Raw genomic sequence first — 27,742 nt, 5'->3', positions numbered from 1 at the left:
TAATCAGGTGGCTTTGTAAACTGAAACGATGCTCCTAATTAGTAGACAATTGCAACAATGTTTTAATGGGGCGTGAAGTCGGTTAAAACATTCTTAAAGAGTGTTGAAGAATAAAGGAGACACTTGTTCACACTGCGCGCTGCGCGGCGTGTGACGCAAGCGCGGATGCCGTCGGCGCGGTGCGCCGGAGCAAAGGTCTGGGACCGCTATGAATACATTCTACTGTTATGAACTAGGATCATACAACTAAGACACTTGGTATTATATTATCTACTATAAAAGATCGAAAGTTAGTAGCGTGCAAAATTTCGTGAGAATTGAAACGCACATCACAATTGCAGTTTCCTAAAAAAAGGTAGGTACTTACCTAGTAAGAAGCTAATAATAAAAAAAAAATTGCCCTGTACCTTTTATCAGGCAAGGGCCTCATTTTATCAACCGGTTGATGATGGAATTTGGGACATACTACTACAGTACTACATTGCTCTATCGCGTGTTAGTGTTGGTAGAGCAAGTTCACATACTCACCGTAGTAATTCATAGTAGGACGAATATCGTCGAAATCACTTCGAGCACGAGTTCTTCCGTCTTCTTTTATTGTGTGGGTTGTTAGAGCAATTCCCGCCCTGGTCAATCCTTGTGTCAGGATTATTATTGACCCACTAAAGGGTGACATTGAGATTTTCCGGCATGAGCTAAGATAATAATATGAATATATGAGATACAAATCAAAATGTAGCAGCTTTGTTAAATTGTACAAATATAGATAGGTGGCTTTATTAATATGAACAATCAGGTCATAATACGTACGTTCTTTAATATCAACAGTTTTATAACAGCTTTCAGATTACAAGATATTAGTGACGCTCTTTTCTTTTTTGTTTGTTAACTGTAAGGCGGTAGAGAAAAGAGTACTATGGCCATAAACAACGACAAGTAGACGTTTTTGTAATCTTTAAGTAGCTCCAGTCTTTTTTCCGTGCCCCGGACATTGTGTCGGATCGTGTCGTGCCGAGACTATTTGACGGATTACCAGTTTTTGTTGGAGATTCACTCTTAATCCAATTTATAGCTTGAACATTGAAAAAGACTGCTGCGGTGCATTTATGTGAAATAATGTTACTTTTTGCCGTGGTTTCGTTTTCAGTTTTAATTTCCTTTCAAAGATGATTTTGTGATAAGTTTTGCATATTAATTTATTATATCAGAAGCAATACTCACCTTTAGTTTTAATTTAGGATTATGATTCCAGAATTTAGAAATGATGAGCTAAATTACCTTGTATTTATGACGAAGATCTTATCAAGCTATAAAATCAATTTGCAACCTTTTGGTTATTATTTATATGGTGTTTTCATGAATTTAAATAGATAGAACTATATCATTTTTTATTAATAAGTAGTAAGGTGGAAATGGTTAAGATAAAATGCTGGTACCCTAGTAATGTTTTATCTGTCTCTGACTTATATTTTTCAGTTACCATTATTCAATAAACACAAATTTTATTACACTATTACCTACACTTAGTGACACCAGTCATCATTCATGCTCGAATAAAAATAAAACGATTTTTCTTTGTCTCTTGCGCCTATCGACAGTAGAACATGATCAATTGTCATGTGATCCTGTCGATTAGCATATGGCGGACAAAAACTTCGCTCGTGGGAGGCATTCGCTGGTTTATTGAAAGCTCACTTCCGCCGGCGCCCGCGCACCCGCGACGGTTTCAATCCTTGCGAATCCTTTGCATATGCAATGAGGGCTTACAACAACTATAAAAACTGAAGGTAAGGTTTCTGTAGCTAGTACCTATGATTTTTGTTTCTATGCACCCATAGCCAATATTTTAATAGGTATTCAAGCCAAGTACTATTTGAATAAAACAAATATTAATTTTATCTTTTGACGCATTAATGTGGTGTCAATGCCAGAATTGACTACATAATAACACATTCTATATATTGTATTAAGAGGACAATTGTATTAAGTAAGCAGTAGTTTGGTTAGGACATTACAGGCTGATCACCTGATTGTTCAAAAAGTAAGATCGAGCCGTTGGTTCCGGATACTACTTACTGATGTAAATAAGTAGTCGTTACATGAGCCTTGTCAGGGGCCTTTTGCGGCTCAATAATAACCCTGACCCCAGGGTAGATGAGGTTGGTAATTCACCTCACAACCCACACGATAGATAAAGAAGGTTAACAGTTACTAAGTACATTTAAAATAAATATGTAAATATATAATACGTCAGATACAACTTCAATGATTTATTACTAATCTAATTAGTTTTATACTTACCTCGAATTTAATAAATCTACACTTTAACCAATAAAAAATATCTCACTACGCAGTTTAATATCGGCAATTTATCAATTATGGCAAATTATTCTTATTGCATAAATTACTTTAACATGTAATCATAATCCCTATTAGTAGGCAGACCCACACGATATCAGAAAACCAACGTGCAACTAGTAATGGTTTAATTATTGTGCGCCTTAAAAGATAAATTGATTATAAAATAATGATAAATTATCGTCTACAAGACACTGAACCAATGCACCCTAGTGATTAAAGATTACTAAAAGTTTGTTTAATGCACCTAGGTGAATTAGCTCAGGTGAATTAAGTTTACGAAAGGAACCTGCAACCAATCCATGATTTAAAAAAAGCAAGTTCAAATTAGACCCAACTTGCCTATGATACTAAAAATTTACTAAGTTATTTACCTACCTAACATTTGATTTCAATACTCTTTGTTAGTTGGAAAGTTAGTTCACTTTGTACAATAGACACAAAAAGAAATTAAAATTCATGAGAATGCATAACATAAAACATTAACAGCCTATATACGTCCCACTGCTGGGTACAGGACTCCCCTCAGTCAACCGGAGGGGGTATGGAGCATTATCCACCACGCTGCTCTACTGCGGGTCGATGGAGGTGTTTTTAACAGGACCAAAGGTTTAACGTGCCCTCCGAAGCAAGGAATCATTTTATTTTTTCAGAAAATCAGGTGATTCAAGCCTGTAAAGTCCTTACCAAACGAAGGATAGTCTCACAAAGTGATTTTGACAATGACCCTATCGGCAATCGAACCCGGATCTCCAGATCGTGAATCTAACGCTCTAACCACTAGACCACGGAAGCTCTCATGAGAATACATATGTAGAACACACTCTGTTAGCAGTTGTGGTAATTTGGAGAAATAATTCAGCAATTTTCGTTTTAACATAATTATCAAATCAACGACTTACGATGACCAAATTGGAGATGTCCTTAGAAAAGGTTTAATACGATCTACTCTGAACCGGCGTGCGTGTATGAAGCGATTGATGAATGTGGAGGAAGCAAGAGAAGTGTGTCAGGATCGAAGCAGAATTCTATAGTCTCTGCTTACCCCGGTGGGAAATAGGCGTGAGTGTATGTACGTATCAAATCAATTAATCTAAAAATAACAAAAACAACAACACGAGCTAATTATAAATAGAAAACCTCCTCCAGCGCGCCACACTGAGGCAGAGCGCCCAAAACGCTAGCAGCATTTTCGTTTTTGCAATGTAATTCAATCTTCCATAGGACAAGAAGTACAATGACCGATAGAATAACAATATCGTATAAATAAGTAAAAATATTCTAAATAAAAATATTTTATACAAAAAAGGTTGTAAAAAGAACTCTAATATCAAAGTAATCTACACATATTTCATATTTTTTTAATAGAACTAACTCCCTTCTCTATCAGAAAATAGTTACCATAGATAAAAAGTGTCGACGAAATACCCTTATCACATAGCATGAATATTCTTACGTAATACGCGAACAAATTTCCCGTTACAGGCGCTGGTGCAAATTGCTAGTTATGTCCATAATCGTAACGTAGTAAAGTTTATGCGATACCTATGTGGGAATGTAACCTCTAGAGACCCTAGGGTTGGCATTGTACGTGTTACCGATACTCTAGGTGCCCTTTACGTCACTACTTAAAGGCTTAAGGGTATAACTTTAATTGTTAACAGGTCTATTACTAACCTGTCTACATAAAAGAAGGCATAAAACAAAATAAATTGCATGAAAAAAATAACCGTTTGTGTAATTTAAATATCGCTAGTGTAGTGCTTAAACGAATTACCGGAATTTAAAAATACTCTGGGATTTTCGACAAAATTCATATAATCGGCAGCGAGATCTAACAGAGCTTGAAGCAATTTCATAGTCAATTTAACTCGAATTGCTGAAAATCACATTTAATGCCAACCAACAAAGAACTGTTTTAGACTTGGTTCATCTTCATAATTCATGAGTATTCATAAAACGATTCAGTTGCACTGTGCTTGCGCAGTGAAGAGGCATATTGCGAATACACTTTCGATCTTGTATTGATATTTACACGAAAGGTGGTAATTTTCCGGCCGCGTGAGGACATTAATAGCGAGAGACTTGCGGGTAAAACAATATTTTTTGCATAAAATTGTTTCACATTCGGGCGCTGGTCGCTCCCCTCGCATCACTTTACATGTTTAGCGACGCCTGCGCAGGTGTGCTCGTGCCCGTATTCAACTCCACTCCGTTTGTTAATATCATTAGGCTATTTTGCAATAACTTAATGTAGTTGCATTGTCTTCTAAGCTTGCCTTTATATCCTTTTAATTACAAAGAATTCCTTCCATGATCGTGAACAAATGTCCAGTCTCGGCTAGTTATCAGCATTAACTGAATGAACCCTAATCGTTTGCCTTCACACTTGTGTGTAGTAATTATCAATAAAGATACCGGTCCTCACTTAATGACATTAGTAATTGAAACTGTATCTAGAATAGGAACTTCTATCTATAGCATGATCACATAATTAAAATTTGCATGTGAGCCAATTAAACAAACATACTGTATGGTGGATGTCGATAAAACGTTAACAAATAGGAAAATGAAGCCATAAAAGCGTAAAAAGCTAGCGGTCAATAAATAAGAGCGACGGCCGTGCGCCGGAGTCAACGCCAGTCAATACATTCTAATCAGTGATTTATTGCCACTAATCCTCAGCTCAGCACAAATAAGCTATCTTGTCGACTTAATGTAGTATCAGCTCAGGCGTGAAACTCCCGCGCACCACTAAGTGGTCCTTCCAGTTTCCACTCGAAATATTTTAATAAGGCCTCACTGCTCACGCACCCAAATAAAAACACACACACGCACTCACCGACACGAACGATCTCCTTTAAAACATCGCCTCGATCGAGTTCATTTTATTTATAATAGTAGCGACACTAAGAATCTACATTTTGCTCTAAACGGTGTTAATTTATTGACCGTGGGCAGATAATATCACTTTTTTTCTCCCATTATTAAAGCGATTACACCAGAAATTATACGTCGAAGTCAAGTCCTGAGCGTTCGATCAAAAGCAGGCTCGCGGTCCAACTTGTACCTTAATTCGTTAGTAAGAAAGCTTTGTATGTGTTGCTCAGAAGCTTAAGTTCAATAATACTTTTCTTGACGAAATCGCCTTGTGGACTCGCTAATAAAAAGTGTTAAGTTATGGACATGTTATGCCACTTGCATTAATTTCGATGCTTAACCTGATAAACAAATTATACTATATTAAGTTAATAGCTTAATTTATAATTGAATGTGTTACTTACAATGTTTTCGTAAGACAACATTACAGTGACGCCATTTGGCGTATCTGGAGACATTAGCGACAAATTGGTGGAATATACTTTAAGAAAGCGTTGTGCATGAGAAACATTTTAATATTCCATTTTGGACACATTTTAACGAACTAATTTGTGAGTTTATAAAATTTTATTCGCAAACTTTACTACCTGGATCTACAAAGTATTATTTAACTCGGAAATATGAAGGTAATGGTGTGAAAGGATACATTTTCAATGACATTTTGATAGAGTTACAAATGCAGATTGGAGGGCTTGCTATATTATAATGAAAGGGCGCGATGACGGAATGAACGCCTGTGGTGGTGCATTAAAGATTTTTCCACAACAATACTAGCCTGTAACTATTGCGTTAGCTTGTAATAAAGACAGTTCATGTGCCTTTGACACGGCATAATAACGTAATGAGTGAGCACCCATTGACCAGCCCTCGGTAACGTGGAATCACAAAATGTTTCGCCAGAGGCGTCCTCATTATGGAAACAGAGTAAAAAATTAATGCTATTTCAACGAGACTTCGTCGCGTCAAATGACCGCGGTAATTTGTTTGGGGTCTGATGGCTCACTTTATCTGCTCTGCCCGTGGTTTTATGTGCATATAAACCGGTGACTAAATTAGCTAACAATTTCCGAACCAAAACTTTCGTGACTGCTATGCTTACGGTCACCAATTTATGTAAATATATGTATGTAGATTATCCGGTTGTCAAATATTCATCTCTCAATTAACAGTACAAGCCATCACGGAGCTTGTTATCTCCGTCATCGCTGCAATTTCCTTAATTTGATGACAATACTTCGGTGAAACTGTTAAAAATTAACTTTATTATGACATTTACAAATTGATAAAATTATACTTGTATGTTTCATAAAAAAAAATGCAAGATCTCCAACATATCCATAGCGATAGCAAAGTGGTAGAGGGGTTTTTATAATTTACTTTCTATGTATTTTTCATTATTTTATTTCTAGATAGAACATTGACCTGTTTTATATTACCTACTTACCCACATCTTTTTCTAATGGTGTTTTTTTAACCTTAAAAATATTTTGGAGACACTGATAATGTTTTTTTAAACAGCTGAGAGTACAACTCTTATTAACTTTTTTCAAGTTTTTTGAATATGTATTTTAAATAAAGATATAATTTTCAGTGGCAGTGTCCCCGTCGTCGTCGGCGAGTGGCGGCGCGGGCGCAGGCGCGGGCGGCGGGGCCGGCACCCCGCTGTATCCCGGCGCGCACCCACTGTCTTCGCTGCTGTCTCAGCAGCGGCTGCTGGAACTCTCCCGCTTCGGCCTCCGACACTACGACATCGCACACCACGTGCTCTCCCAGCAAGGTGCTGTTACCAAGTTGCTTGGTAAGCAAAGCTTTCAGGAGCGTCAGGACGTGCTTTAAGTCAGTCATATTTTACAAAAAAAGTTGCGTTTTTAGTATGTTAGCATACCTTTTTTGTAAGTTGTTTCACATTCCATAAAGAACCCTTAATGGAGTGGGTCCAAATTGTAACATCAAGAATGTAGCTTTATATTTGTTTTTAATGTAAAAGATGATTGGCCTTTTACCCGTCAGGCATATTTAGCCCCGCATGTGGATGGCAATGAACACTAGAATGGAAGTCAATGTTTTTACGTGATACTCGTGCGGGGTAGATCCATGCCAGGAGCTAAATCCGCGTGAAAGAACTGTCCTTGGAAGAAACTAGCTGCTGTAGGAAACTTGCATCTCCTGCACCTCCTGCACATTCCAGAACATGACATCATAACCTGACGTTCACTCTCAGATACTTAGGTGTGAATGTGTGATGTAAGAAACAATCCGTATTAAAAAAAAAACTTAGTGACTATGGATCAGTTACCTGTTGCTATTTATGCATACAAATACAAAAAAATAAAAATACATTGTTTTTTACTAAGTAAAAAAACTTACATAACTACAAAGTTGTTAAAACTTCCTTCTTTATAAAATATAAATTACGTTGTAAATTTATTGCAATTAAAGCTGATGATAGGTATAAGTTATCAAAATGCAAAAAGTGGCTGTAACTTACATTGGTGTGTGTGTGTGTTTAAAAATATTTTGGAGACATTGATAATCTTTTTTTAAACAGCAGAGAGATCAAAGAAAGAAAAAGGATCACATTAGTAGGTTCATTATAATTATATTTTTGTCTACTCAACTGGATAGGCATTGCAGGCAGGATTTGAATAAAAACTTAAGTACTTCATAAACTAAGATAGGGCATTGAATTTAATTTAGGTTAATTGAGTGTTTTGAACTGGTGGGTTAAAATGGCCACATCGAAGCAATTCATTTAAGAAAGCAATATTGCTATTTGACATTTATTTGCATTGCGCACTTACTTTCACAGGTGCTAATGTAAAATTGCAATATTGCTTTTTTAGATGAATTGCTTCGATATGGCCTTTTGAACCCCCCTTCGTAGACCCCCCAGTATATGCAAATGACAGACGTGATGTCTATTGTCAAGCCGTAAAGAGATTCGTCGTAGCGGGAATCGCTGTTCGGGGAGTCGCTGTGAACGCGACAATTCCATAATCATAACAAATTATTCTCGTAAAAGTAACGTAATTTTAGAAATACAGCCTTAGTGACTCGCGGTAGGAATGAAAATTGTCTCTTAGGGTTCAGTTTACAAAAGTTGTAACGCTTCGAGCGAGATAATTGATAAAGCGAACTCCTGCCTACTGGGTATCGGTTCCACTGCAATTAGCGGATGTATTATTTATAGAGAGCACATCGGGCACTCTTCAGCGTTGTATTGATTTATTCAACCGTTCTTTAGAGAATTGCCCCGCGGCCCGTTACGACCGCAACTAAAGTTATTTGCGATAATTACTTCGCCGCCCGCCTAGCATGATCAATACGTCCGGGCGTCCTCCCAGCAACCAGCCTGACCTGTAAAGATGCTATCGTGCACCAGTAGCCAAACAATTTTTGATATACGGTAAATACTTGCATATCTTAATAAAAAATCTTCAAACTAATACAGGCAATTAGTTTATACATGCCAGATAACGCGTTTCTACATAGTTTGTTGTCTTAAATCTACGCCAGGCGAGAACGCGTTGCCTGGCAAGCGTATTTGGTTCTGGACAAGCAGAAGCATAACCGATTATTAAGCATATAAATGATATCAAAGCGGCCATTGACAACCGGGTAATTTGTCGAAAGCGACGCGACCGCGGACTGTGGTTAACTCTGTTATAATAACACGGCTGTGGCAAAAATCTCAATCGTTATTAATCAATGATAAGCCATCGTTGGAGCCTGCCGCGACGAAAGCTGCTATTGATGAAAGCTTAGATCCTAATCGATTCATAAAACTTGCAGCGTGTTAATTATAAGCCACCGGGCGGTGGGTGCGCGGGCGCAGCCTCGCCGCGAGCATGCACTCCCAATTCAGCGCTGATGTGAGAACTATCTCATCATCGGTGATTCTTCACATCCACAACCCTATATTTGACTGTTTCCTTTACATTTTTAAGCGGCTGCTTTTAGCGCTATCTTTAAACGTCGGTTTGAAACAAACAAACCCAGAGCAAGCCCACAACGTAGTCACACCGCACTTCCTTTTGTGTTCTTATTTAATTACACAGTAAGTCAATTTGTAATGCCTTCGCAATCAGAACTGAATATATGGAATCAAATACCGGGGCTTGCGAAATACCTTAGTAAAGTAATTTGAATGTTCGCGAGGACAATTAAAACATATAATATCAGGGTAGAGTGTAAGTCGAGCGTGGTTCGACTGCGACATTAGCCAACACTTGATACAATTCAGTTATTAATGGACACATGCTCACTTTGTATTTGTTCAAGGATCGTGAACGGACGATACCAAAAGCACCGATGCGTTTGTATAATAACATGGATCCTATATTATTTTACGCCATTTGAACATTCACAATTCTTGAGAGGTACACACGCATGATAGGTGGCAATGACTCAGAAAACTTGCCTTTTGATTTAAAGTAAAGATTAAGATTTTTTGTAAGAGTTGATTTTTTTTTTCTTTGAATAATTGATATTTAGAAAGGAATACTTTTCGTAAAACGCCCAGAATAAATTCTCATTGGCGTAATAAGACTTTTTGTATAGACGTCTAATGGCCCTTTCTGTCAATTTGGCTGTTTGGTAGTTGCCTGGAAGAAAATGCCTCAGAGTAATAATGCCACCTGTTTGTGCTGAAGTTATTTGTTGTATAAATTATATGTTCCGTTTGTGTGCAATAAAGTATATTTCATTTGTTTTGAAACCACTATAATAATTTATAAAAATATAAATAATTCTGTTTCTCACTCTCACACTCAGTGTGTATCAGAACATCATATTAGGTGTTACTATAGTTACATATAGATAGGTAGACCCTGTATGAAACGTGACAATGCTAGGGAGATGACGATGACTATAGTTACATATTATACGTCAATGAGCTTAAGCGTCTGTTACTGATATAAAGATTTATACCGAGTAATTTTATGATCAATTGTATACTTTAGTAGTCATAGGTTACCACCGTCTCAATTCAACATCATGGTAGTTGATCACCATGTTAAGTTACGTCACTAAACACCAGAGAAACGTTTAAAGTAGAATACGAGGAAAATCTTCAACAATGTAGTTATGTAGTGTCAATCAGCCTTCGCCCGTGGTGATTTCGTAACGTCACGTGGTTCGTTCCCACGGAAGCCTATACGGGCCGCCCTGGGCTGTCATGTCCTACCACTTACGTGTTTAACACAGCTATAGCCTTAGCTTAAAACTTATTATCTAGCCCAAACAGTTTCCCCGTTGACGGTGGAAATGGGCACGCATAAACAACTTCAATACACGAGAATGCATATTAAATTGGCGGTTAGCTCTGACTAGAGTGACGGATAAATTGCTCAGTGAACTATCCTGATCTGAAACGAGGAATAACTGAAACTGCTGAGTCTCGCAAACATTTAAATTGTAGTGCCGTTTCTTTCAGCCTCCGGATTAGTTACAGGGGACCCGTTTTATAGCTTTTTTGTGTAGTATTGGACACAGCGCCATCTCGCGTTGTTCAGTGGAAGGTCCGGGACCATCGACTTGCTATCGTTGGGCTCCGCAGTCGACGACTTTCCATCAGTAACCGGAGGATGGTGTGTGCCGATATTATACGGAAGGCTATATCTTGGAGTCCCTTGTCAAGTAGCTGCTGAAGAATGTTGGTGTCAATATTTAATACAAAATTATATTTGGGAATTTTCGGTCTGTCTCCTGTCCTTGGAGTTGTTAATAACTTGCATGTTGAGTGTGCGACGGCGGCGTCATCTAACGGACGATTGAGGTCGTACTAGCTTTGTCCGTGACGTAGGCGTTGAATTGGGCGATTTATATAGTCCTGCGCCTGCGAGCTGCCGCATTCCCCAGACAGCGCTCCGCCGAGCGGGTGTGTCCACACCTTCGATTTTTAGTGTGAATTTCGGGCGGTTTATAAGCGTGTGACCGGTGGCCCGCAACTCCGTCGCACGCGCCGCCAAATCTTCGTAAATTTTTATTCTGGTGTGGTTTTGGTGTCCGTGGCGTGGACACGTTGCTCCGCCATTTTGTCCCAGCGTCGTGGCATCGACGTCATCGTACGTTGGCCGCATACGTGGCTTCTCGACCTCCGACAGGAGGTGTTTTGGGATGGCTGTTTTGTGATGGCTGTTTTGCGAAGGTGTTTTGTGACGGCTGTTTTACGAAGGCTGTTCTGTTCTATGACGGGTGTTTTGTACAGCTGTTCTGCTACTGCTACAGCTACAGCTTATTGGTAGCTGCTTCTAGTCGGCTCGGCTTCCTTCCCGCCGCCGAGGGCAAACGAGCTAGGGAGGTTTTTATAATACCTTTCTTATTTTTTTTAATAATGCTTAACGAATGACCAGTGGCCTTGAATACCTGGAATGTACCCTTAGGATTTAAAAGTTCCAAATACTTATTTATATTTTTGTGTAACTTTGGTTTTCTTAGTAATTAATAAATTTGAGTAAACCCATTTGCTTATTTCTTATTTCATCAATCCACTTTCGTCTTCTTCTTCATAATCTACCGTAAATTTTTTAAAACATTACATGGCGCCCGATTACTGAGGTCTAAAGGTTCAGGGTACGCCCCCGGTCTTCGGTCTTTTGCTCGAGGATCGGCTGGTCATTCGTTGTGTATTTTTTTTTGTAACGTGTAAAAAGAACAAATTGTGTGGTGATGGTGTTTCTTCATTTACCCCCTAGTGAATAAGATTTATCGTATTCATATTGATGTGTGCTTTAAACGAAACAAGTTAATTTACATATACCTACAAACTATTTTGTATAACTGTGTTTTTAAATCTACATTTGCATTATATATTATTTCTTTTGCTTTGCATACTTTTAAAGTTTGGACTTTGAACTCGTATAGCATTTTATAACATCACATTGTTAAAAAAAATTATACTGCGTTGCAGCTATTTTGCTGTATAATTAAACTTCTTAAATTGTTTCTTAAAATTTTGAGCTTACTTTTTTGTTTTTATCACAAATTTGCTTTTATAAAACAAAACATTATATACCCTACAAAGGTTTTTTTTTAATGTAACTTTAAATTTTTAACATTCTTGAGTAAAATTATTATTGTTGCTAGTTTACTGCTTAGCTTTGCTATACAGCTTTTTTCTTCAAAATTTTATGAAACTTGGCGTGAGTTTAGAATTATATTTTTGTTTTATACCCTCAAGGTTTATTTACAATTTGTAAATTCTTTCAAATTATGCAACAATTTATAAAAGCATTTCGGCCTAATTTAAATTAAACATTTAACTTGCTGTCTAGTAAAATTATAGTTCTTAGTTGTATAACCACGGCTATACATAAGTACCTACATGCTTGTTATCTATCTTGCATTCCTTTTGAGCTTATAGCGAATAAACTGGTTTTGTTTTTTTTACACGCTCGTTAGTATTACGTGTACGATCTTTTATTGTTGAGCTATTGTTTGCTTAATAGTTTTGTATTCTATTACCGGATAAATTCTAATAAGTAAATCTTTTGAATTGGATTAATTACGTTAAATAAACAACATTTATACATTGTTAGTTTTATAAATAACTATATTTTTTTTACATTTGCATTTTGTTTATTTGCATTTATTTTTACTTTTCAAGTAGGTATTTAGTTAATGAAAATATTCTTTGATTATTTTTTTTCTTTAAAACTTAGTACTTAGTTAAATCTTTGTTAAAGTACATTGGTCATTCATTTTTTTTTTAATCATGGGATTGGAAGGACGTCTAATTAAATTTCGTCTATTACGTAAAGATGAAATAATTTACGAGGTATTATTTCGTGGTGCAGGGCCACCACTTGTACTATACATCTTCACATTTTGAAGGTGTGGGTACACCGGCAGCGTTGGGGAATCACTTAGGTTAGTTGTCTTTTAGGTTAGTTATAGGAGCCGATTTACTGGTGGACGCGCGGCCGCTGTGGGGCTCGCCGCGCCGCCACTGGCAAATTGTGGCCTATTATATTGTGGACGGTGGACGTGTGGGCATACCCTAGGTTCCCCATACTGCCACTGTCCACATACATTTTTATTATTTTTTTTCTATCTTTATATCCGAGCAGCTTGCGGGTGGACGCGCGGCAGCACCGGCGGCACGCCGCGCCGCCATCAACAAGTTGGGTCGTTTTTTTTTTATATCTTTTTTTATATTTTTTTTGTTTCGCGTTAGGTAGGGATTAGTACCTAATCGTGTGGTTTGTTGATGGTTGGGGTCGAGCACTCGCCAATTGTAAGGTGAGGTCACTTCCCCGCCGTTTTAGGATGTTGAGGGAGTGGTAGTTGTGACTGATGGCTGTTGAGCCGTTAGTGTTTATTGATGGTTGGGGTCGAGCACTCGCCAATTGTAAGGTGAGGTCACTTCCCCACCATTTTGAGATGTTGAGGGAGTGGTAGTTGTGACTGATGGCTGTTGAGTCATTAGTGTTTGTTGATGGTTGGGGTCGAGCACTCGCCAATTGTAAGGTGAGGTCACTTCCCCACCATTTTGAGATGTTGAGAGAGTGGCAGTTGTGACTGATGGCTGTTGAAGTCATTAGTGTTTGTTGATGGTTGGGGTCGAGCACTCGCCAATTGTAAGGTGAGGTCACTTCCCCACCATTTTAAGATGTTGAGGGAGTGGTGGTTGTGACTGATGGCTTTTGAAGTCGTTAGTGTTCGTTGGTGGACGTAGTTATTGCTACGGACACGTATTATTGTTGTAATGAGTCATTGCGACTTGCTTACCGACATGTTTTTGGCGCTCGTATGCGCGCTATTGATGCGATTTCTTGGATGCGAAGTATTTCTTGGATGCGAAGTATTTCTTGGATGCGAAGTATTTCTTGGATGCGAAGTATTTTTTGGATGCGAAGTATTTTTGGATGCGAAGAATTTCTTGGATGCTATCAGATGTTGTTGTGCTCATGGTGAGCACGGGTGGTTTATGTGCCGTCTCGGCAAGTTTTTACGTTGCGCGGCCTCCGCCGGCAATGGCATTTCTGCCTTTATTTTTTTTTCTATTCTTTTTAAGTTTATCTTTTTACTGTTTGTACCGAATGGCATTTTTTGCCTTTATTTATTTTCATTGATATAGTTTTACTTTTTTATTTTAAATTATTTCTCTTTTAAGTTAAACTTGAATATTTTTGTGGAGGTTTGAGTTTTGGTTTGTTTGAGGGATCAGCTGGAGGGCCAGCTGGGATTTCCTCGTTTGTTTTATTTTTTTAATTATTTTTTTTTCACTCGGAAATCCTTTTGGGTGGGGAGGTATTGTAGTGCCGTTTCTTTCAGCCTCCGGATTAGTTACAGGGGACCCGTTTTATAGCTTTTTTGTGTAGTATTGGACACAGCGCCATCTCGCGTTGTTCAGTGGAAGGTCCGGGACCATCGACTTGCTATCGTTGGGCTCCGCAGTCGACGACTTTCCATCAGTAACCGGAGGATGGTGTGTGCCGATATTATACGGAAGGCTATATCTTGGAGTCCCTTGTCAAGTAGCTGCTGAAGAATGTTGGTGTCAATATTTAATACAAAATTATATTTGGGAATTTTCGGTCTGTCTCCTGTCCTTGGAGTTGTTAATAACTTGCATGTTGAGTGTGCGACGGCGGCGTCATCTAACGGACGATTGAGGTCGTACTAGCTTTGTCCGTGACGTAGGCGTTGAATTGGGCGATTTATATAGTCCTGCGCCTGCGAGCTGCCGCATTCCCCAGACAGCGCTCCGCCGAGCGGGTGTGTCCACACCTTCGATTTTTAGTGTGAATTTCGGGCGGTTTATAAGCGTGTGACCGGTGGCCCGCAACTCCGTCGCACGCGCCGCCAAATCTTCGTAAATTTTTATTCTGGTGTGGTTTTGGTGTCCGTGGCGTGGACACGTTGCTCCGCCATTTTGTCCCAGCGTCGTGGCATCGACGTCATCGTACGTTGGCCGCATACGTGGCTTCTCGACCTCCGACAGGAGGTGTTTTGGGATGGCTGTTTTGTGATGGCTGTTTTGCGAAGGTGTTTTGTGACGGCTGTTTTACGAAGGCTGTTCTGTTCTATGACGGGTGTTTTGTACAGCTGTTCTGCTACTGCTACAGCTACAGCTTATTGGTAGCTGCTTCTAGTCGGCTCGGCTTCCTTCCCGCCGCCGAGGGCAAACGAGCTAGGGAGGTTTTTATAATACCTTTCTTATTTTTTTTAATAATGCTTAACGAATGACCAGTGGCCTTGAATACCTGGAATGTACCCTTAGGATTTAAAAGTTCCAAATACTTATTTATATTTTTGTGTAACTTTGGTTTTCTTAGTGATTAATAAATTCGAGTAAACTCATGTCTTACATTTTATTTCTTCATCCATCCACCTTCATCTTCTTCATCATCATCTTCTTCTTTAAAATCTTAAAAACATTACAAAATACACTAATTATAATTTTATTCTACAATCATCTTAGAATTACACGTTTAGGAACAAATTACACTGAAATTAGACTAATCTTAGGGATTCTACAAAGAAACTGTATAAAGTCATGTGGCAATGTGAACATTTATTTGCTTTGTGAATTGTCCTAGGATAATTTGAGTATACAAAGCAACCGAAATCACAGAGCGAGTAATTTCATATTAAACCAGTCATTTTATTTGGATGTAAATTTGGTGGGTAGCTAATGATACCTACTCAAGAAGATTGTCTGCGGATCGCCGCTGCGTGTAATGAAGCCGTATTTAGCGTTTGGTCCTATAATCAAAATTGAATTACTGGGCTTGACATTCTTTGCTTCACAAGCAGCTTTTTCTTTTTCTGCTCCAATTCTTGTAGCTTAATTTGAATTTTTAATGGTCTTTACCGTCGACTATACTTTATTTTTAGATTAGATCCACGTATGGGGTTTTCAAGCATCGGAAGTAGGTAACTATATGTAATGACACCATATGTGAAAATACTGACACATGTAGAAAGATTTCAATATACGATTACTGTGCTATATTCCATATTTTTATAATTTGGATACTGAATAATCTAGAATGACAAAATGAAATAAGTATTTATAACTCTTTGTGTATATAGTAGTTAATATTGATAACTTACCCTTTGAGTTTACCTATATTTTCAATCAGAACTCTTCAGATTAAGAATTTTCAATTATGTGTAATAAAAAAGAATAAAGAAATCACCAGTGGGCAATTTATTTCTGTCTAAATATAGTTTTACAATCATTGAACCAAAATATTTTGGGTGTTATGGTTTTGTTGGAAAAGTGTTTTATGTGACTGATTGGTGTATGGAACTTGTGGTATAGTGGTACACACAGTGGCGTCAGGGATTAGCATGACAATGGGAACGTTGGCCGCGGAAGGCTCGCGTTTAACACCATAGCACCTACTGGCGCCTTAATAACCCGTTAGAACACCGTCACGGTTTGTACTGCACTTATACTTCGGTAAAAATATCAATAAATTACGACGGTGAAAATAGATAATGACGGCCATGCCGCAGTAGTGACAAAACATTAATTTTTAATTATACACCGGCTCAACAATAAATGACACGGTAAATATTGTACAAAAGGAAGGACAAAAAATTAAGTATGTCGAAATAATTGCTTCTGAAGAAGCAACCGCGATCTAGTTTACATTTTCGACAAAAAGTCGATCAATCACCGAATCAGGCATCGTTAACACGAGGTTGCATTAACTTCAATAAATCAGAGCCATCCAGACCTTCGCCGCTAAAGATTTTGATCTATTAGCTGCATGACGCTGCACTCCGCGCCGCTAGCGCCACGCCACCACTCATATAAAGAGCCACTTTTAATACAAATTTAATTAACTGGATTCGGCCCTTTCAGTACTGTTCACAAAGATCTTGTCCCTCTTTGTAGAGGCACCGTGTAATGACTTTAAACGCCCATAAATGACGCTTGTGTGGAAATTTATTAACCGACGTTTTGGGTGTGCATTGTGCCCTTTATAACTCTCACTTCCTTAGCGGTAGTATCGATGATTAATTGTTCCTCTTTGTTTTGCAACTGTCCCATTAAATTGAAAACCACAAAAACATAATGACATGTTTCGACACCTCGTTAGTGTTATGAATTGTATGTGCAGCTTCTCTCGCAATGACGTGGAGGCTAACTTTATGGCATTGGAATCCACTGCAATAGTAAAAAGTAGAACATGTTAAATTATGAAATTAGCAAAAGAAATAACGTTGGTATTTAGTAGAGTTAGTTCAGTCGTTTAATATGTAGTTAAGTACAGTAAGTCGGCAGCAAGAGCGCGCCGGGAGCACGCGCGTACCTACGTTTCACGCAAATAATAGACATTTAGCAACAATTTCAGCGGCAGTAGAACCTCACACGATCCACCTCTGCCTAGGCCGCGCCAGTAATTGGCCCCGGTCATGCGATTACGTTGCTAGCCGATTTAATTATCGCAAAATGATCAGTGTGCCGGCCTCCCGCAATTTACCTATCAATCAAGAGAGAGGCTCGGTTGTAGGCGGCCCTCTCCAACAACTATATGGATTTTCAATCTCTACGGCAAAACATAGAGCATGGTGAAAGGCGGGTACTTGTGAATTCGTAGCAGTCAAATGCCGACGGCGTTGCTGTAACGGTCGAGGTATAGCACCTTCTCATCACCGCCATCATACTTATATTACACACACACTTATGTTTTTACAAGATTTTGATTGTAATGACTACATAAATGTAAAGTGATCCGTTCGCATTCCCAACCAATTAATTTTGCGTCGCTAAATTACCGTTTTGAGTGACTTAGTTAATTAAGAACGTCCCGTTATCCATTCCTAATAAATGTCTTTGTTTCAATTATTATTATATTGATTTAAAATTGAACAAAAAGTGGATCAAATATACTTAAAACCTGCAAGAGAGGTAAATTATACGTACGTACGTGGTACGTACATTATATAAACGTGGTTTACTTTATATTAACTAGCTCTTGCGTACATATTTCTATTCGTTTCCATTAGCATGTTAATAAACTTATGAATATAATCTCTATGTTTTAAATCTATGCTGAAATTATTATTGCAAATATGTGTTCGCTTCTTACAGTTTTGTGGCACGCAACTTTCCACGTTACTTTGCCTAATTATTACATAGAGCTGGTTGGTATTCATAAAGTTTCTATATTATAAACACACCAATATGGCTTGTTATTGCGGTTATTGACTTAAATGTTAGTAGCCAACTACTTTATATGCTTGTTTACATTTTAGTTCAGCGGTTGACTGACGATTATGGTTCGATGTGCATTACTTTTTGTGTCGCGTACCATTTAGGGAGTTAAGCTTTAATTTTATCAAGACATAAAGACCCGTATGAATTTTCTGTGAATGGCGTTGACAAAAATGCGAATATAAATATTGCTATGAATAATTCAGCGTGTTATCGGTATGGAGACGGTGTGCGCGGGCGCAGCGACTCCTGGGTAAAAACGGAGCGCGCGCCGCCCGCTGGAATGCCGCGCTCAATGCGTTTTTACGTAAGTAATTGTCCTGGAACACGCACTCATCCATTATCTAACTGATTTAGGCATTGCGGCATCCACTACTTTTTGCCTAGCGCTCCAAGTCATAATCCAATTTATGTTTTGCGATAGTCTGAGCTTTGAAAGAGACGAGCAAAACAAATGGCATAACTTAAATTTTGATATCTCGTCGCTCCTGTAAGTTATGTGTTATAGGCATTGGTAAAACGCCGATATACAGCTGAAGCCTAATATGAGTCAACTATTTACGTAAATACATTTAGAGCTGATTAGGTAGCCAATCAGCTCGCGACAACCAACACTTCAATACCCCGATAGTGACTGAGGTTTTCTCTCTTTAAGCGCTTATCGCCATCAGCCCAATAGAGTCGGTCGATTCTTTCAAATATCTCAAAATACGCCCGGAGCAAAAGTTGCGCCCACCAGGGCACCCTCAAGTCTATTATTTTAAATTTTGTACCGGCTGAGAGCCCTCAAATGGGGAGCCCAGTTTGTCCGGTCAAGTAGTTAATACTATCTGAGGTGAACCGACAATAAGAGACGACGAAAAATATCATGGTCTGGTAGTCTAATTAAGCTCACGACTGATTTGTATTATTGTCATGATTGAGATTGGGTTCGATATCCTATTTACTGAAAAAACTCCGCGACTCAACAATAGCCCTTGCACTAGGGTTGGTGAGGTCGGTCTTACAATTCTAACGATCTGCCCTTTGTGCGTGTGATCTGTATCCACCTATGTATCTGTACAAAGAAACATTCTATAAGTTATATTCTATTAATAATATAATATATTTATATATTTTGTAGAGCAATTTACTGGAAGTAACGATTCTAATGAAAGTATCTTATGAGTTTGCTTTAAATTATAAAAATACTTAAATTATAATTAGAATACATTGAATGCGACTAAAACTTGAGAATGCACATTCTTAGAATTAGACCTTTTTTAACTTATTTGTTCTTTTATTAATTTATTTGCGGGTAGGTGCAAACGGACTGCTTGTAAACGAGGTATGCGTGGGACAGTCATAAATTCTATTAAAATTCATACCTCGTAGCGAACTTCATTTAGCTGATGTCGATGATTCTGTAATTAATACCAATTTGAAGTTTACATTGTAATTCTTTGAACGTTGTTCTCGATTATCAATTTTTTCGAGAGTCTCCGCACGTCTACGGTATTTTTATGCATTTCGATGCAAAGTTGAACGTGTCGTTGTTGAAAGTCGTTTTCAGCCGTATGTTGTGGAGTTAAGAATCGCGTACTTGTAAAGAAGTTGTTGGGTTTGCTAAAGAATTGATTCACGACAAGTGAACCGCGGTTACTCACGTTTAGCACTCAATGAAATTGCATCAATCGGTAACGTGTCGCTATTATTGGCATTTTTATTCGGAGCTTAAAATTTGATTAAACATTTTATTGTATTGTCGAACGGCAGGTGGCAGTTTATTGCTTCAATTTTTTCAATTTATTTAGAAATTATTGTAAGTACTTTGACAACTGGATATGAGCACGTCCGCAAATCCTTTAAAAGATATACGAAAACTCGTTTCCTGTAAGTTTTTTACTTTTATTACGTGTTGATTCAAAGATATAAATGATAAACAAGTATTGTGGCATATTAATTGCATCCTCGCAGGGAATGACTGCTAAAGTATCTCTACGTTATTATTATACAGGTGAACGGATCGCAACGAGTTGTTTAATTGTTTAAAATAATAGTTCAGTGTAGGCGTTACCGTAGCTGTTGGTACATTTGAAGTAACAGGAGAAGCTTATATTGTATGATGTTTTAAATCTATGTCTACTTACTACATTGTTTCTAACATCTTACCCGCGTTACCGATTTCAAACAAAGACGGTAATTATAGAGGTTAATATTATTGAAATCAAACAATATTCGTAGTGATTTGGGCCGGTGTATGTATGGATTTAAATATGTATATCCACACATTTCTCAGAAAATACCAATAGTATTGCAATAATATTTGTTTTGTTGCATTAAGTATTGCCCAAAGTGTCGAATGTAAGTTTTGAAATTGTTTTGAAAATTTATTCAAAAAATCATAGGTAATTATAAAAAAAATAACAAGCTGTTAGTGATACCGTAACGAAATATTTGAGGGATGATATCAACTCAGAATCATGGTCGAATCATCCTCCAAAGTTTTCGTTACTAACACCCATACGTACCCATATGGCTACCTGTACTGTACTCGTACGGGGTGTAAAACCGGGCGACGGAAAATTACACTTGAAATTAACTCAGAATGATGGTCTGAATCCCCCTCAGTATTCGGTACGATGTCACTAACCCCTGTATATGTGACTAATTGTATACATAATATTCTAATATTTTTTCATAATTTATAAAGAAAAAATAAACTATTTTGTTTGTAACTAGTAATATCTGGAACTACTGAAAGGAATTTATAAATTATTTCACCTGTAGAAAGCTACTTTATTCCTAAGCAATAAAGGCTATACCTATTATCTAATATAATAACTGAAGTCCACGTGGACGAAATTATGGTAAAAATTATGATAGTTAATTATAGACGGTTACGTTACTTGTATTTATGAAAATAATTAATTGACAGGAACCCTGCGGCCGCCTGGTCTGATTGGTGGCAGCAAGCCGAAAGTGGCGACTCCGGCCGTGGTTTCCAAGATCGAGCAGTACAAGCGGGAAAACCCCACCATCTTCGCCTGGGAGATCCGCGAAAGACTCATATCTGAAGGTAAGTTTCTTGATGCAGACATAAACTCACACTTGTAACCCAGAGCTACAGCACTCATTCCAAGATAAAAATATGAACCGTACGGTTGGGTCTCAGGCCATCGGCCAAATAGGTAGTGCAGTTTTTATGAAAAGACATTGTGGCACTTGGGTGAAGTCCTCATATGGATAAAATCCCTAAACATAACGGTCACAGGCTATCAGCTTTAACGCTCATATATACGTAGATACTCCTTAATTTTGAAGTTTCTTCACTATCATAATATGTTTATGAATATGAAATATACGAATATAAAACCACGATTTATACAGAATTAGGTATATTAGTAAGGCGCCTAGCTACGCCGGGCACCAGCTTCCCCTGGTGGCCGTTGAGCGTAGGCTAGGCGGGAGTATAATACTGAAAATAGTGTTTACAAAAAGTAAAATCACTTACCAAGGGGTCGCGCGGGAACTAAAATTATCACTCACCACTTTTCGAATGTTTGAAGTGTTATGATGTATTTTTGAGTTGTTGTGTGTACAATAGGTGTGTTTGTGGCACAAGGGGGTTGAATAACGTCAGCGGTTTAAACAAAAACAAAATTGCGGGGTGCGGAGAAGTTAGAAGGCGCGGATTGTAGCCATTTTGAAAAATTGGCAACCAAAAGTTAAGTGGCTCGCCAGAGGGCGCTGCAGTAGTGATACCACAGGTAAAAAATAATGCGATAACGTTAAAAATAACTAACGCTAATAATGGGCGTTACTACACACCCCGCCTTGAAAGGGTGAACTTTCAAAGAAAATTAGCGTAAAAAACGCGAATGCGAAAATAACATAAAAAAAAAAAATAAGAAACACTTATAACTACTATCCTAAACGCAGCATAAGTGTCTGCGGTAATAAAAAATAAACTAAAACTACTGTGTGGGTAAAGGGCACAACCTAACAATCGGCCGTTTGAAACTACCCTTAGAAGTTTTAATTGTAGCAACCCTGATAACATTATCTTTACCAGGATGTACATCGGTAACAATGCCTAACTCCCACTGCAAAGGCGGAACCTTGTTGTCTTGAATGACAAGAACGACAGTACCAAGTTTAATATTGGAAACAGGAAAATTCCATTTCTGTCGCGATTGAAGCGTGTTTAAATATTCTAGGGACCACTTGTCCCAAAAAGACTGAACTAGTTTGTCTAACAGCTGATATCTGTCTAATAGATGCAAAGGCTTGTCGTCGACTGGGGCCGCTGGTAAAAACTTAAGCGGGGTTAGTGTTAAGAAATGCGCGGGAGTTATAGCGAGCGGTTCACTTGGATCTTGTGACAATGTACTACATAGAGGGCGCGAGTTAACAATGTTTTCTATTTGACACAAGACCGTGTTCATTTCCTCTAGAGTGAGGATTTGTGATCCTATCACCCTAAACAGGTGCGTTTTAACCGTTTTAATTAGAGGTTCCCAAGAACCAAAGTGCGGTGAATTCGGCGGAATATTTTTAAATTCGATTTTATAATCGGAAAGTTCGTAAACTAAAGCGCGGCGGTAACTATCTGAAGTTATAAAGTTAAAAAGTTCGGTACAAAATGATTTTGCACCAACAAAATTGGTACCATTGTCCGAATGTAAAACTGAAATGGGACCGCGGCGGGAAAGAAAACGTTTGAATGCGGCGATAAAAGTAGCGGTACTTAGATCGGATGCTAATTCTATATGAATCGCGCGGGTGGTCATGCACACAAACAGACAAATGTACGCTTTTTGACTGTGTATACCACGTCCACGCTTTAGCGTAATACTTAGCGGTCCGGCATAGTCACATCCTGTATGTATGAAAGCCTTCGGAACCACCTGAGTGCGGACAGATGGTAAATCGGACATAATAGGAAACGTGGGTTTTGGACAAGTGCGGAAACAAAAGTTACATTTGTCTATCCGTGTACGAATAGTGCGGCGCCCGGTAATAATCCAGTACTGCTGTCTAAGTAAACTGTACAACAAGTTCGGGCCGGCGTGACAGTGCTTGCGATGATAATGATCGACAATTAGATCAACTATGCGATCTTTCCGTGGTAATAAAATGGGATGTTGTTGATCGAAAGAAAGGTGCGAGTTTTTCAAGCGGCCTCCGACACGGATAAGGCCGTGTGAAATGAAAGGACTGAGCTTTTGAATTTTCTTTTGACAGCGTTTACTAGCGGTTATGTTTTTAAGTTCGTCTTTAAAATGAGCGGATTGCAAAGCGGATAAAATTTTATTTTCAGCGAAGTTTAAATCTGTTGCGGAAATAAAGTCAGAGCGGGGTAAAACATGTAAAAAGCGGTAAATATAAACAGTCGTTCTTAAAAGTTTAGTCCAAGAGGAACAGCGGGCGGCGAGTTGACACAGCAGTGGAGTTTCATCTACCGCGGTAGTAGATGTGAGAGAAATCACTTTCGTCTCAGGTACGTCGACTGAAGCGTCCGGCTTGAACGGTGTTATGGGCCAGTCCTTCTCGTCCATTGACATCCAAGAAGGGCCCGTAAACCACAGCGAATGATTTATAAGTTGCGAAGGCAACAAGCCGCGAGATAAACAATCACTAGGATTTGTCACTCCCGGTATATGACAAAAGTGTTTCGCGGGTAACAAAGCGATGATTTTAGACACTCTATTCGCGACAAAGGTCTGTAATCTGTGCGGGGATGAATTAATCCAATGCAAGGCAATGGTTGAATCCGAAAACGCGTAAATATTTCTAATATGACAGCGGGTTGAGTAGGTATCAACAACAGATCGGATAAGTTTCGCGAGAAGTAACGCTGCCATCAGCTCAAGTCGCGGCATGGTGACTACATGATTACTTGGGGTCACTTTTGACTTCGCACACACCAAGGTGGTGGAGCGAGTACCATTATTGTCAACATGTAAATAAACAGAAGCCCCGTACGCCTTCTCACTTGCATCGCTAAATCCTACAATAACCACATCACTATGCGAAAATACATTTAAATGTCGCGGGAAATTGAAATTAGAAAGAAGCGGTAACTCCAGTTGGAAACGATCCCACGCGTGGACTATGTAGTCGGGTGGAGTGTCGTCCCAGTCGAGCTTGAGCGAGCACAACTCCTTTATTAGAATTTTCGCGGTAACAATCACCGGTCCTACAAGACCTAAAATGTCCCATAAGCGGGCGATAGTGGACAACATATTGCGTTTTGTACAAACTCGATCGGACGGAGTGATCGTGAACTTGAATAAATCACTCGCGGGAAACCATTGCATTCCTAATATTTTCAAAGATTCATCCTTATCGAGATCGACAGGGTCTGTTAAGCGGTGCGATTCAGGAACGGTGGATAAAACGTCGCGGGCATTACTCGACCATTTAACCATTTCAAAACAACCGGCGCTGAACATATCAATCAGCTGTTGCGCGGCGGTAACTGCTTCGTCCGTTGTAGCGAACGAGCTAGCTATGTCATCAATATATAAGTCGCGGAACGCGAGCGTCGCTGCGAGAGGAAACCTTTCTCTCTCTTGATGAGCGAGCTCATGAATGGTGCGGATAGCCAAGAAAGGACTCGAGCGAAGCCCAAAACAAACGCGGTTAAAAGCGAAGAAACGTAGAGGTTCGCGGGGGTCGAAACGGTAAATAATTTGTTGATAAGGTTGATCTTGCTCGCGGGTAAGTATTTGTAAATACATTTGACGAATGTCTGCGGTTACAGCGGTACCAAACAGTCTAAAATTCAATAAAATATTAAACAAATCCGATTGTAATGCGGGGCCAGTATGTAGAATGTCATTGAGTGAGGTACCGGAACTGGTTTTCTCACTTGCGTTCAAAACAATGCGAAGTTTTGAAGACGATTTATCTTCGCGAAGTACCCCGTGATGCGGTAAAACAAAACCCTCACTATTGGTTTTGGGTTCGAGTATTTCTAGTAAATAACCCTTGTCTAGGTACTCGCGTATGACCTCGTCATATCTGGCTTTAAAATGCGGGTTTTTTTGAAACTTGCGTTCAAGAGATAAAAAACGATTGCGTGCGGTTTTTAATGAATCGCCTAGTAAATTAGGGTTCTCTTTAAAAGGTAGTCCTACGGTAAAACGTCCAGAGCCGTCACGTAAGGTTGTCGATTGATAAAATGACTCACACTCTCGATCGTCATGAGATAAAACGGGTTTATCTTTTAAGTCCTCTAACTTGAAGAACTTTTCCAGATCGTCATGTATAGATTCGCCGGTAGCGAAGTAAGAAACAGAACTTACGGGTTCCGTATCAACCTGAGCATCGCCCATCACTATATAACCGAGAGTGGTGGAAAAAGCGGACGGACAGTACGGCGGTCCGACTATTTTATCCGGTAATAGAATGTCAACAAACAGTTTAGCACCGATAAGAATCTCAATATCAGAGGGCGAAGAAAAGTTATCATCAGCGAGCGGTATTGTTTTTAAATAGTCACACGATGAAATATTTATCGGGACGGTTGGCAACTTTTCGGTGATTGTATTGAGGACTAGAGTGTCCATCGAGTAGCTTTGCTCAGCGTTTACGCGGCTATGAAAAGTTAAATGTGTTTTTCCGCGAGCGGTACTCGAATGGTCACCTAAACCTTTAATAATAGTTTTGCGGTTTAATTGTTCAATGTTTAACCCTAATTTGCGACAACAAGAAGCGGTAATGAAGTTGTTTTGCGAGCCCGGATCGATAATACAACGACATAGGACGAGATTATCATAACGATCGCGGACGTAAACACAAGCGGTACCTAATACAACAGATGTACTAAGTGGCGGGTTCTGCGAGTTAAAATTCGCGCGCGGATTATCAGCAGACAGATAAGAAACACTGCCTGCGATGGGTACGTCCACCGAGTGTGCGGGAGCGGGAGAAGAGACATGGTTATGCGGCTGAGGTCTTTGCGGGAGAGAGACCGGCATACACGACGTCGTTGCATGTCGATCAGCGTGGTGGGGTGACTCGGCGTCTTGCGGCGTTGATGAGACTTGCTGCGGTTTGTCCACCTGCGGTTTTACGAGAGGAGTACGGGACAACTTTCTATCCTCGTTTACATAAGCGGTTTTAGATAAATGAATTAAAGTGTGATGTCGATAGCCACAATTGCGACAAGAACTCGTGCTTTTACAAGCGGTCCATTTATGTTTGGAACTGAGACAGTTAGTACAATATTTATTTTCCATAATAAATGTATGTCTGTTTGCGGGGGACATGTCAAGAAATGCTTTACAGTTGTAAATGTGTTCGTGATTTGCATTACACAAAGAACATACAGAGTCAGAATTATTATGAGAAGTCGCGGAAATGTAAGTATGCGTAATTTTAGGAGGGGAAACCATTTTTGGTTTAACAACATCCTTTTGAACAACTTTCGACGAAGTAGCCGTGTTGTTAGTGCGTTGTATAATCTTAACTTGGCCCTTCATGAAGTCGATAAACTGATCATAAGTAGGTATGTCAGTGTCACGAACAAACATTTCAAATGCTTTTGCGGTGTCACGGTCCAAACGTTTCAAAGCGAGATAAATAAAAATATAATCGCTCAGGCCTACAATATTTAATTGTTTTAGCGCGGCGACAGATGCGGCAAACTTATCTATAAACGTTTCCAACTGAGACGCGGTAGCGGGGTTCGGCAAAGCCTTTGAATCAAAAATGTTGTCAAGAAATACATTTGCTAAAAAACGCTTGTCTTGATATTTGGTTACTAATGCGTTCCAAATGCATTCGTAGTTATCAGCGGTGGGACTTATGCCGGAAAATACTAGCTGCGCGGGTCCCTTCAAACGTCCCAACAAGTAATATAACTTCTCAGACTTCGATAGCGACATGTTGGAATGAACAGTGGATTTGAAGGTTTCATAGAATAAACTCCATTGTGCGGGGTTCCCATTGAAATCAGGTATCTCGATGGGAGGTAATTTCGCGTAACACGACCTAGGCTGTTCGTCTTGTTTTACATTACGATTCAATACATTTTTTGTATGTCGAATAGCACAATAAATGTCTTCAAAACCACTCCATGAATTAAAATCAGGAATGAATTCGGGATCTAACTCCATATTCAGTGAATTTATGTCGTTAATGGTGGCCATAAATTCCTTGCGGATGTCGTCAATTGTTTCACATTGTGAAAGAAATAAATCACAAGATTCTACCTTTGAAATAGAAGGACGGCTATCATAAATACGTTGCATACGTGCATAATAAGCATCGCGGCGTGATTCGAGAATGTATATTTTTTTGCGAAAATCTTTCTCAGTGGGTGGCGCCATAGTGACG

The 27,742-nt window shown here is 39.0% G+C and overlaps 1 protein-coding gene across 3 annotated transcripts in view; it reads left to right on the top strand.

Annotated features, from left to right (window-relative positions):
- The window catches only part of LOC126366519 (paired box protein Pax-6-like), a 48,162-nt gene that overhangs the window by 7,472 nt on the left and 12,948 nt on the right, over window positions 1-27,742 (top strand). For 2 of the 3 annotated variants that reach the window (XM_050009658.1, XM_050009657.1), the window contains exons 2-3: window positions 6,830-7,036; window positions 21,333-21,473. In XM_050009658.1, the coding sequence (XP_049865615.1) occupies window positions 6,830-7,036; window positions 21,333-21,473 (348 nt within the window). The remainder of the gene's footprint in view (window positions 1-6,829; window positions 7,037-21,332; window positions 21,474-27,742) is intronic. The other variant, XM_050009659.1, reaches the window with a different exon arrangement.

Source organism: Pectinophora gossypiella, chromosome 4 (genome assembly GCF_024362695.1).
Source record: "Pectinophora gossypiella chromosome 4, ilPecGoss1.1, whole genome shotgun sequence".
In the NCBI taxonomy this organism is placed as follows: domain Eukaryota; kingdom Metazoa; phylum Arthropoda; class Insecta; order Lepidoptera; family Gelechiidae; genus Pectinophora; species Pectinophora gossypiella.
Note: the sequence above shows the minus strand (reverse complement) of the source record. Positions and strands in the feature narration are given on the sequence as shown.